Genomic DNA, 13,547 nt, shown 5'->3' on the forward strand with positions numbered 1-13,547 from the left:
AACTATCTAAAAGTAGAAGAATCCACCTTGGAAAGCTGTGGGTTGCTTCTTGATAGAGATTTAAATTTAAGCAAAGGTTCTATAACCACTTATTTGTGAATGGCCAAGTGACTTCTTGTTCAGATGTGGGTGAGCTAGACGGCTTCTGAGAGCAATTACATAGTCAAGATTTGTAGTTATAAGAGAAGCACTTGAGTCTTGACTTTGCTTGACTTTGTAATCTTGGACAAGTCATTTCTTTGAAATTTCTTTGAAATTCGGTTTCTGTATAAAGATCAGATGAGTAGTATTATTATTCTCCAACATCCAAGGTTGTTGGTAAGGTTAAAAATGAGCTAACTTATATAAAACATATTATAACTCATGAAGAGCTATGCAAATGTCGGTAATTATTATAATAGCTTGTATTGTTATTATAATTGATGCCTCAAGAAGCTTTTTAAAGTTGGTTATCCTAATCCCAAAGTTTTCTATACAATAAGATTATATGATCTTCTGTGGTAGCTTAGTACTTTCCAGGATTTCATTCTTATATCCTTAGAAAATAATATTTGCATATCTCTCCCTGTAACTTGAAATGAAGTGAGATGGTAATCTCATAAAAAATTCAGTGAGATGGTAATTGGATTAAAATGCTTTGTTTTTCCTGTGTTCTATGAAGCATCTATGATGTCCATCATGGTATAATCAAAGCTCACACTTCTAATGCCCTTTAGAGTTTAAAAACATGCTATTTAAAAAAATTCCGTGAAGTATTTTGTGAAACGTCACTATCTTCCTATTGCTGTTTGTCCTTCGTTCTCAAAGAGGACCATGACATCAAGGAGGTAATACCAAGATATTCAAGTAAATTAAATTTAAGCGAAGAGAGGTTGTACAAGTATAGATCAGTATGACTGGAAATGGTCCTTGAGCCATCTTATTGAGCTTAAATTATTAAATTATTAAGTAAATTTAAATTATTTAATTATTTGTTTATGGTCACACTGCTAATGTCTGGATTTGAACTGAGATTTCTTGATGCACACTCCAGAACTTTGCATTAAATCCTCTAAATTTGAAATTAATTTTCCCTGTAAGCATCTGAGAAGTTATTAATACTCTTAAAATTTGTTTAAATTTTATATGGCACATATATTGCAACAACTGTAATGCTATGCTTATAAGTGTATAATAACTAGCTCTCCCCCCAAAAAAGTATAAACAACATATTTTAAGTGGAATTGAATTTTCTTGATTTTGATTTTAAAGTTTTAAAGGACAAAAAAGGGTACAATTATAGCAATCATTATTGATCACAAAATAGAAGATTTTGATTACATCAAACTAAAAAGTTTCTGTACAAACAAAACTAATGCAAACAAAATTAGAAGGGAAATAACAAATTGGGAAAACATTTTTACAGTTAACGGTTCTTATAAAGGTCTCATTTCCAAATTATATAGAGAACTGACCCTAATTTATAAGAAATCAAACCATTCTCCAATTGATAAATGGTCAAAGGATATGAACAGACAATTCTCAGATGATGAAATTGAAACTATATCCACTCATATGAAAGAGTGTTCCAAATCACTACTGATCAGAAAAATGCAAATTAAGACAACTCTGAGATACCACTATACACTTGTCAGATTGGCTAAGATGACAGGAACAAATAATGATGAATGTTGCCGAGGGGATGTGGGAAAACTGGGACACTAATGCATTGTTGGTAGAGTTGTGAAAGAATCCGGCCATTCTGGAGAGTAATCTGGAATTATGCCCAAAGTTATCAAACTGTGCATACCCTTTGATCCAGCAGTGCTACTACTGGGCTTATATACCAAAGAAATACTAAAGAGGGGAAAGGGACCTGTATGTGCCAAAATGTTTGTGGCAGCTCTTTTCGTAGTGGCTAGAAACTGAAAAATGAATGGATGTCCATCAATTGGAGAATGGTTGGGTAAATTACAGTATATGAAGGTTATAGGATATTATTGCTCTGTAAGAAATGACCAGCAGGAGGAATACAGAGAGATTTGGAGAGACTTACATGCTGAGTGAAATGAGCAGAACCAGAAGATCATTATACACTTCAACAACAATACTGTATGAAGATATATTCTGATGGAAGTGGATATCTTCAACATAAAGTAGATCCAACTCACTTCCATTTGATCAATGATGGACAGAAACAACTACACCCAGAGAAGGAACACTGGGAATTGAATGTAAACTGTTAGCACTACTGTCTTTTTATCCAGGTTACTTATACCCTCGGAATCCAATTCTTAATGTGCAACAAGAAAATTGGATTTATACACATATATTGTATCTAGGTTATACTGTAACACATGGAAAATGTATGGGATTGCCTGTCATCTAGGGGAGGGAGGGAGGGAAAAATTGGAAAAATGAATACAAGGGATAATGTTATTTAAAAAAATTACTCATGCATATGTACTGTCAAAATTTTTTTTATAATTATAAATAATAAAAAAAAAAACTTGCGCTGCTGCCCTGATGGGCTTGCTGAGATAAAAACACTTCTTAAACCATAAAAAAAAAGTTTTAAAGTTTTAAAATCAAGGTTAGAATTCAAAGTAAAGCAGTTTTGGAAGGTTAGAAAACTAGTTTACCCTGGCATCCAAAATATTGTTTTATATACAGTAAGTGCTTACTAATTATGGAATTCAACTGTACTGATGTATATCAAAACATATCAAAGAAAGAAACACAAAAGGCATAAGTTGCTTCAGTGGATAACTAACTGACCCCCAGTCCATGCCAGTAGGTTGTCTCTTCAGTTATTGGATGTTCCCCAAAAGGAATATTAGAAATCATATGGTAGTTCTCCTCTTATACACAGCAGAAAGTAAGATTGACAACTGGCAGGAGAATTGAGAAAGGACTTTGAAAAGAATCACAAAAATCAAAACATTAGGAAACACTAAAGAATTGAGATTATTTACCCTTTAAAGGTAAGAGGGTAATTTAATAATAGCATTCAAAGGTATGAAGGAGTCTAATACAGAGGAGAGAGAACAACTGTTCAGTGTGACTTCCAGGAATGGAAATAGAAATATGTAGCAATGAGAATTAAGATTAATTACAAAGAAAAAAAATTTACTAATAGTAAGAAATAATAAGAGAGGTAGCATGAAGTTAGCAGATAGATAAGATAGCTTCCAGTCAGAAAAAACTAGGTTCAAGTCTTGTTCAAGTTGCTGCCTGTGTTTGTTAGTGACAATTAAATTCTTTTCTCTAGACAAGAGATGTCAAACTTTTGATGTCAAAACTTCCCAGAGGCATAGGGGATTAAAATTTGTAGAAATATTTAACAAAATAAATAATGCAACATACATAATATAACATTAATTTGTAGATTTCTACAGTCATTCTTGTGTCTGTATGGACCTGTTTCTATGTTTTTCCACCATAGCTTCTAGGTAACTCTCAGAGCTGGTATAGATTTGCACTGCTGGAAAGTATCTTCACACTGGAAATTCTCAATGAAATTTCAGGTCGGATGTGTGAGAGTGAGAGACCAAGCTAGAGATAGAGAAGGCAGATCAGACACTGAGCTGGGCTTCTAGGACAAATTGTAAATGTCCAAACTTTTCAAAATGCACAAATTCTCAAATTCCAGGATTATTTAAATTACTTTAGAAGTACTTAATAGTACAGAGATTGACTAGATAAAATTAATATTTAGCATTTCTGTTTGACTAATATTTCTGAATGGCTAGGTCAAATTCACATTAATATGTTTGAAATCAGTAGAATGATTGTCACTATCCCCACTCTTGATTTCACTATTCTATTTATTGTTATTCTAAAGCAACTGATCCAAAATGGAAAACTTGTTGCTTTTCATTTCAGCAACTATGAAAAAAATCCCAAAAATGATATTTTATTTTCACCAAAGACAGGAATCCTCTGTCCACCCAAATCCACCATAGTGGATAAAAGTCTCACTTTTGTAAAATTATCAGTTTTCTATTTGAGACTCACCCGGATATCTGCTTCTCCTGCACTGACGAGATTCTGACACTGTAAGTTGTAGCCTCCTTCCCAAGTGGCAAGAACAAGCTGAAATAGAAACAATAAAGAAAAGATAAAAAAACAGCAGAAATTAAGTCTAAATGAATCACTCATTCATTTTTTTTCTACTGGCATTTATTCAGGAAACTGGCTAGGACTTGGGTTTATGCCAATTCATTCTTAAACAGATGCTATCATAGGACTCGATTCTTGCTTTTGAACTGAATTGAATATATTACATGCTATCTGCTATATCAAACTTATAATAATTTGCAGCTTGTAGGATGACTTTAGAGATGCCTGGAGAGACTTACATGAGCTGATGCTAAGTGGAATGAGCAGAACCAGGAGATGATTATACACGGCAACAAGATTATATGACAACCAATTCTGATGGACGTGTTATGTTTTGTTTTCTTATTCATTTTCTTTCCTTTTTGATCTGATCTTTCTTGTACAACAAGATAATTGTACAAATATGTTTATATATATATATATATATGTATATATATATATATTGGATTTAACATATTTTATATGTATAACATATATTGGATTACTTGCCATCTAGGAGAGGGGTGAGAGGAAGGAGGGAAAAACTTGGAACACAAGGCTGTGCAAGGGTCAATGTTGGAAAATTATCTGTGCATATATTTTGAGAAAAAAAAGCTTTAATAATTAAAAAAATTACAGCTAATTTATAAATCAACTCTACATATTACAATAGAACAATCATGTTTGAGATGTGTTTAGTATACTGAATTGTCTATAAGAATCTCTAGGTACAGTTTAAAAGTTTGTCCAGTTTTAAAATCTGACATGCCTTTGATGAAACAACTCTTCTTTCCTCACACCCAATTCCTCCCACTCATTGGCTCTCCATCTATTTTAATTAGGTGTCATCCAAAGAAAATGATCTTCCCTGCCAATCAATGAAAAGAAACTATTGATTCCAGTTCCCAGAATCAGATAAAAAAACTTTCTTTTGCATCTTGTTTCTGTAAGATTTATCACAGAACATATTTTATGTCCAAAACTATCCATCTTATACGTTTGATTCTTTATTTTCTCTCAATTTTTAACATTCTCTTTAAAACTTTTTGTCTTAAAATGATTATTTTCCCTAATTACATGTAAAAACATTTTTGTTATATATTTACACTGATTTTTTACATAGTTCCACATGAATCATGTTGAGAGAGAAAAATCAAAGGGGAAAGCTATGAGGGGAAAAAAGTAAAAGTATATGTTGGTCTACATTTAGCCTCCAAGGTTTTCTCTCTGGATGTGGATGGTATTTTCCATTCAGAGTTGGATGTTCCATTTGGATGTCCAGAGTTCAAATATTACTGAACCACTGAGAAGAACCAAGTCTACCATAATTGATCATCACACAATACTGCTGTTTCTGTGTATAATGTTTTCCTGGTTCTGCATGCTTAACTCAACATTAACTCATGTAAATCTTTCCAGACCTTTCTAAAATCAGAATTTTCTGGTTTTTTTAGAGAACAATAATATTATTTTCATATGCCATAACTTATTCAACCATTCCCCAATTGATGGCCATCTATTCATTTTCCAATTCCTTGCCATCACCAAAAGAGCTACTACAAGATTTTTTGCACATGTGGGTCCTTTCCCCCCTTTTAAAATTTCTTTATGATACAGAAATAGTAATGGCACTGCTAGATCAAAGAGTATGCAGAATTTTATATCCCTTTGGTTATAGTTCCAAATTGCTCTCCAGAATGGTTGGATCAGTTCACAACTCCACCAACAATGCATTAGTATCCCAGTTTTCTGACATTCCCTCCAACACTTATCTATCTTTTCCTGTCATCTTAGTCAATCTGATAGGTATGTGATGGTACCTCAGAATTGTTTTAATTTGCATTTCTCTAATAAATAGTGGTTTAGAACATTTCTTCATATGACTATAGATAGTTTTAATTTCTTCATATGAAAATTATTATCCTTTGACCATTTGTCAATTAGGGAATGGCTATAAATTTTTATAAATTTAAATTAATTCTCCATATATTTTAGAAATGCAAAAATCTTTTTGAGTTTTATATGCCTTTTCTGCTTTTCCTCATTTGAGAATACAAGCAATTTGATAAAGATTATAGATGTGCAGTGATAGAAAAAATTTCTTTATTAGCCATGTTGCAAAAGGAATTGCATTCCCCCCCCAAAAAAAAAAAATAAAGACATTTTAAAAGAATGCTTCAGTCTGCACTTAGACTCTTATCAGTTTTTTTCTGGACATGAATAACATTTTTCATTACAAGTCCTTTAGAATTGTCTTGAATCATATTGCTAAGATTGGCTAAGTCAATCACAGTTGATTATCATTCAATATTGCTGTTAATTTGTACAGTATTCTCCTGGTTCTACTCATTTCACTTTGCATCACTTCACAAAAGTCTTCCCAGGTTTTTCTGAAAGCAACCTGCTTTCTTTTTTTTCTGCTCATTTTGTACAGTATAATGGTATTCCATCACAATCACATACCACAATTTATTTAGCCATTTTCTAATTGATGGACATTTCCTAAATTTCCAATTTTTGTCACCACAAACAAAGGGCTGCTATAAACATTTTGGTATAACATAGTTCCTTTTTCTTTTTCTTTTGATCTCTTTGGAGTACAGATCTGATGGCAGTATCATTGGGCCAAAGGATATACAGTTTGACAGCCTTTGAGCATAGTTGAAAATTACTTTCCAGAAAAGTTGGATCAGTTCGTATTTGTGACCTTATTTTTCGACATATTTTCCAACATTTATCTTTTTTCTTTTCTGCCTTATTTATTGGTCATTTTTCAGTCATTTGCAAAACTTTTGTTACCCCATTTGGGGTTCCTCTAAGCAAAGATACTAGAGTGGTTTGTCATTTCCTTCTCCAAAATACTTTACAGATGAGGAAACTGAGGCAAACTGTTTTGCCCTGGATTTCATAACTAGTAAGTATCTGAGGCCAAATTTGAACTTAAGAAGATGAGTCTTCCTGACTCTAGGTCCAGCACTCTGTCCATCTAGTATATTAGCTAATATGTATGAGGTGTGAGGCTGTATCTCAAAATTATTTTTATTTACATTTCTATAAAGATTTTAAGAATTAGAACTTTTTTCCTATAGAAGTTCATTAGAGTCTTGTGATGAGATACTTGGCAGGTCTATAAAAAGAAAATTATTTCAACTTTTTTTTCATATCTCCTGAAAATCCCATTCTTTTCTCTGAATGGATTCCAGATTCATAGATTTTTTTGATTCAGAGAAATCTAGGCATATGGAGTTTAGATTTTTTCTTAGACGCTAGTGGACTTATTTGGTGACTAGCAAAAAAGGTATTTCTTTAAAAGATTTATGATTTCATTGGCTAGCCATTGACAGAGATCACAACTACTCTTCAACTTGCCCTGAGAACTGTCCTTAAGCTGATAAATTCAGCTACCCTGGTCCTTCAGTCGTTGACACAAAATATGTTACCAGCTTGATGGGACCTGCCAGTACTTGTGTTTTTTGAAAATCTAAAGTACCTCCAAGCCTTCTCCATAAAACAGAGATCTAGAGGCCACCAAGACATCTGATGTACGGCATTGCTACCTAGAGCTCAGATACTAACTAGCAAACTGTCTGCTAGTTAGATATGGCCCACTCCCAGTTTTTGAACAATTCTCAAGCTAAGAATGGTTTTTATATATCCAAATAAAGTTCATTGTGTCTGAAAATGAAAAAAAAAAAAAAAACAACACATTCTTAGAGCCATACAAATAGGCAGCAGGCCACGTGTGGCTGGGGAAGGATATGGTATGGAAGTGAGCCTATTCTTTGGCTTAAAGAACTCAAATGCAAGAAAAGTTGCACAAGTCTAAAACAGAAATCGTTCACTAATTTCTAGTCCAATATCTCCAGAGGTTTCCATTCCCATAATCAGTGGAAATAGATGCACCATCATTGCATCATCAGGGCTCAAGAGTTTTTAGTGGGTTTCTTTCTGGTCTCTGCAACTCATCTGAGGTATGGATAACAGAAAATATTCATTCCTAACAATTTTTATATAATTATCCTGATTCCTAGTCAATCTTCATAGTGTTCTTCATCTGTTTTAAAGGTATAAGCAAAATATATGTCAAGTTATGGGCCCAGATGTTCCTGATATTGTTCCTCTCTGACTTCATTTGGTTTGGTCAAAGGAGAAAAAGGAGGGTAGCCATTTCTATGCCTCTTGTATGGAGACAAAAGTAATGCAAAATATAACTCTGTTTCATATAAGGTCTTGTGGTTATTTTCTTTTGAATGCCTTACATTTGGAAAAAAGAGGTTTTCTTGAATTAGTCTGCCTAATACTATCTACCATACCTATTACTTCCCATATCCTCATTAGCTATTCAAATTGCCACCCTGAGGAGACCAAATATAGATTAGCATCCCAGAAGCATAGAAGAAGAAAGTTTTGTATAATCTGTTAAGACTTAATAAAAGATTCATATTTTCCAGATGATATTTTTAAAGAAATACTTATGATCTAAATCAAGATCTTTCCTCCCAGGATACTGGGACTCAAAGACTTACACTGTTGGCATTGTAAAAAATAAATAAATAAAAAAACAAAACGAAGCAAAACAAAAACAAACAACAAAAAAAACAAACCAAATAACTTATCAACATCTACCATCTCAATTGATGATAAACTTATCTTCTCTTGTAAAACCAGAGAGAGCACACCAACAACTGAGATGGTTATCATATCTTAGTCCTGAGAAAGAAAAAAGTTTAGTTTATTTACATGGGTCAAATCAAGTTGGATCAGTGGTCCATTTACTGCAAAAGTAATAGTACTGATTGTTCACAGACCCAAGGTCTTATGGCAATGAGCTTAATCTTACATAATACATATTCGGGGCCCATTAAAACTACTACTAACAAAGAAAGAAACACTCATTCAGTATCTGCGATTCATCTACTATTCTTTTTCTCACCCTTCCCCATCCCTTCTTCCAATTTCAGATTTCTTTTCCCATGGAGGCTTCATTTCTGATCCAGACATTCAATTCTGAACAATGAGCAATTTATTTATTTTTAATTGAATTCATAGAGTAGGAAGTTTTCTTAACAGATAGATAAGAAACATAAACTTTTTCCTTAAAAGAGAAGTAAGAATTACAGGCAAGTGACTTTGAACCAATAGCACTCTGGGCCTTTGTCTTTGGGATGGAACTGAAAGGAAGCTCTGTAATCTTTTCTGGGTACTTGTTTTGGGAGATATATGGCTTGCAGAAAGCTAGCATATCTAGCAAGAGGGAAAAACTGAAGAAAAAAAGTGAGGAGTTTCTGTGAATAAGAATTGGCAAAGAAAAGGAAAAAAAATAAGCTAATGAGAAAAATCAAGGACAGGACAGACAGAGCAAAGCATGTGATAAACCATAAATTTTAAAACCAGGAATGATAAAAAAAGAGAGAGAAAAATTCTCAAGGGTGAGATATCCAGTGTGTTCCCATGAAGTCAACAAATAACTAATCTCTTAGGGACAATATCAGATTTTTAAAAAGTGGAACCCCCAAAGAATATAATAAAAACAGCATTCAATTTGAGATTACATTTAGTAGCTTTGAGAATTTTGTTGTTGTTGTAGTTTTCTACTTTCATTACAACTCTCTTTGGCTGCTTCTATTTCCCCAAATATGATAGAAAATTCTTTCAAAGTTCAATTCAGTCCCCAACTGATCCATGAAGAACCCAGCCCATGATCAGTGATCATAGAATCACAGGTTTAGAACTGAAAGGAGATTTAGACATTATGTAGTTTAACTTCCTCATCTAAGATGAGGAACCTGAAATTGGGAAAGGTTAAGTGACTTGCCCAATGCAACCTGGGTTGTAAGTAGCTGACTCCGAATGCAGTACTCTCCCTTTTACTGATCTAAGCTCCAAATTTCTATAGCATTTATCTGTATCATTGATTTACATATATTTGAAGTGCTTATTTATATTATATTTAACTATCTACATCTGTCATATATATATATATATATATATATATATGTAAATATAACTTAATTAGTGTGAGAAACTCAATGAGAAAACTTCTACATGCAGTCCACCTGAAAGACAAGTACTTACAGATTGACAGTATTGTTAATTTTCTTTTAAGGTGTGTTTATCTAATTTTTCAAACTAGACCATCTGGTCCTTGTTATCCACAACTTTAGACTTTTTATATGTAAGAATTAGACCTGTATTTCTTAAGGTACTTATTGCAGTATCTTGCACATAGTAGACCATCAGTAAATATATGCTGGCTAATTGAAAACTTCCTATTTTTACTTATAAATAGTGAATATTCAGTTAACATTTATTAAATACCTACAATGTGTCTACAATGTACTGTGCTAAGCACTGGGGATAAAAAGAAGGACAAAAGATAAGTCCCTGTCTTCAAAGATTTCACAATCCAATAGGAGAATACAATAGTTAGAATGAAGCTGAAAAGGGGGGTGATGAAATCCTACATTTAGGGTGGAAAATGATGAGGTGACTATCATAATGACAACCTGGAAGGATGTATTAGATCCCCATTCTCCATCTTCTATAGTCAGAGGGAGAAGGGTAGATTTAAATTTACAAATTCTAAAGTTTCCTCTTTTTCCACTTTCCCCCCTCACCTCTCACCCCAGAAATGAGAAATGATTATTTCTATCATCCAGATGTAGGCCCTCCAGTTTTAACTTTGCAGTTACATGGTACTACTAAGTGCTTCCCAGGAATGTAGCACAAGAGAAAGAAAAAAAACAGCAAATATGTCAATATTATGCTGACTTTTTCTCAATATATTAAGAGGACTCTCACAGTATTCTCTCAACTTACACAGTTGGTTAGCAGGAAGGCAAGAAAATTGTTAGCAAAGGGAAAAGGCTACAATTACCTCTACAAAACTACTCCCACAACTTTTGTGGTTGGGTGGAAATAATGCCACAGCATTATGTTCTCCTCCCTAACATGCCCCAGGCCATTTCCCATTCTGGGGCTGCACTTGGCTAGTCATGTCTGCTGAACTGAATGCTCAGGAGACTGACTTCCTAAGAATTAGTCAGGACACATAAGGTACAATGTAAGTTGCTAAGGCCAATTGTAAGGTATCAAGGCTGGGGCAAATTATATTAGGAATATGGGAGTAGGGGTATAGCAGGAGTTCTAATCTGACAAATATTCAACAAGCCAGTTTCAATGCAAAGAGAACTGTACTAGATGTGGGTTAGAAGAAAACTGAGATATAGTTTGCCGTCAAAAAGTTTATGCTGTAGTAGAGAGGAGATGTATACACAAATACAATATGATTTAAGATGTCTAACTAAGAAAGAACTAAGAGATCTTAGAATGTGGCAAGTGAATAGGGCAAATTTAATATGTGAAAAATGAATTTTGCAATAGAGGTTACAAATAGAAACCCTCAGAGATTGGGGGGGGGCAGAAAATGACTTCTAGCTGGGGGAATACAGACTTTATGGAGGAGGTAACATCTGAATTAAACCTAGAATCAAAAGAAGGGTTTCCACAAATAGAAAAATGGAAGGTGTGATTTTAGGTCTGTACAAATGAACTGAGCTCAGAAAACATAAGGAGAAGAATGAAGAACAGTCAATAATCTAATTGGGATTGATATGAGTATACCTGAAAGTGAATAGAGGCTGGCAAGATTAAAATTAATCAATTAAATTAAAACAATTAAAGCACTGGAGAGAAATTGTCAAATCATTTGTGTGTGTGATGGACCTCTTTGGAAGTCTGTTGAAGTATATGGATCCCTTCTGAGAGTAATGTTTTTAAATACATATTATAAAATATATTGAAGTATAAAAGAAATTAATTATATTGAACTATAATTATCAAAAATACTTTGTTAAAAAAAAGTTCATGGACCCCCGGTTAAGAACCCCTGGTAGAAATGGACTAAATGTCAGGCTATGGAGTTTGAATTTTATATTGTAATTATAATAATGGGGGGCTGCTAGATGGTGCAGTGGAGAGAGCACCAGCCTTGAATTCAGGAGGACCCGAGTTCAAATCTGATCTCAGACACTTAACACTTCCTAGCTGTGTGACCCTAGGCAAGTCACTTAACCCTAGCCTCAGGGAAAAAGAAAAAAAAACTTATTATTATAATGTAATTATAATAAGGACCCAATGAAGTTCTTTGAACAGGGGAAAGGCATGATCAAATTCGTATACTGGAAGATTAATTTGGAAAGTATGTTCAAGATGGATTAGGTTATTTCCAAAGCCAAAAAGGAAACTAAACAAGGTATTGTTTTTTAGTAAGTCCTTTCAGTAGGAATCGAAAAGTGACACATTTAAAAAATTTTGGAGGCAGAATCCTCGTTACTTGACAGTTAATCAAATATGGTAAATGCGAGAAGAATCAAAGATGATATAAGGAGGTGGAACAGGGAATGTGCAGACTATTCTTGTGAAAATTTTGGCAGTGAAAGAAAAGAGAATGATAGCTAGAGAAAGTAAGAGTCAAGGGAAAAACTGAGGGAGAGTAGAGGGCATATGTGGACCAAGTAGCATTTAGGGTTAGTGAAGAGAAGGAATTAGTAGAGATAGAAACTACTGGATTAAAAATGAGAGATATCCCAATATTTACAGTGATTAAATCTGGTTACAATGGTTATTAAAGATGGGGGGTGAAGGGTCAGCTATAAAAGTGGACTGCTTATTACCTGACAGCAAGAGAAAGTGTTTGCACACAGACTAGCTTAATTTGTTAATCGCATTTTCTTATACTGATGCTAACTTTTTTTTCCAAATAACAAGACAAGCTTCAGTTTATTAAACAGAGCTGATTATGTGTGTGATCTCAGGAATAAAAGATTATATGTTCTATAAATTACATTCTTCATCCAATGACAGATTCCTGAAATTTCCATTAGAAATTTGTTCTTTTAACTGAAGGTTTTGATTTCAGTACAAAGGTATATCACAAATGCTTGTTGACTGATAGGAAAACTAACACTTTGAAGCTGTTATCAATCATATCTTAGCATGAGAATGAGTTTTTTTTAACCTTTCCTCAATCAGTCAACAAGTATAATACTGGGTGCAAAGTGCTGAGAATACAAATATAAGCAGAAAGAATCTTTGCCTTTTAGGAGTTTACATTGCAATGTTTACATTCCAATGAGGGAAGACAGCATATAAAAGTAAGCTGAAAAAGATGGTGTGGAATGGAAATAGAAAAAGGTACCCAGTGCAGAAACCAGATAGAGGAGTCTAGATTGTTGCTTGTTGAGAAACAAAGAGATGGCTCACTTTAGGGTTCCCCTTCAAATAAAGGTTCTGGAAGAAGACATCCTGAGACTACCTCTGAGTTTTGAATTCTAGGGATGAAGGGATCTTCCAAAATGAGAAGTTTTTTGGGGGGGAGGGGCATGATGAAGGCATCCTGAGACCAGGTTTTAATACAGAGGTACAGGAGATAGCAGATAGATAGATAGTCAGCAGGGAGTGACAAA

The 13,547-nt window shown here is 33.8% G+C and overlaps 1 protein-coding gene across 7 annotated transcripts in view; it reads right to left on the bottom strand.

The window, feature by feature from the left end:
• The window catches only part of ELOVL2 (ELOVL fatty acid elongase 2), a 120,013-nt gene that overhangs the window by 11,664 nt on the left and 94,802 nt on the right, over positions 1 to 13,547 (bottom strand). For all 7 annotated transcript variants that reach the window (XM_074271581.1, XM_074271635.1, XM_074271609.1 and 4 more), the window contains one exon: positions 3,997 to 4,074. In XM_074271581.1, the coding sequence (XP_074127682.1) occupies positions 3,997 to 4,074 (78 nt within the window). The remainder of the gene's footprint in view (positions 1 to 3,996; positions 4,075 to 13,547) is intronic.

Source organism: Sminthopsis crassicaudata, chromosome 1, assembly GCF_048593235.1.
Source record: "Sminthopsis crassicaudata isolate SCR6 chromosome 1, ASM4859323v1, whole genome shotgun sequence".
NCBI classification, from domain to species: domain Eukaryota; kingdom Metazoa; phylum Chordata; class Mammalia; order Dasyuromorphia; family Dasyuridae; genus Sminthopsis; species Sminthopsis crassicaudata.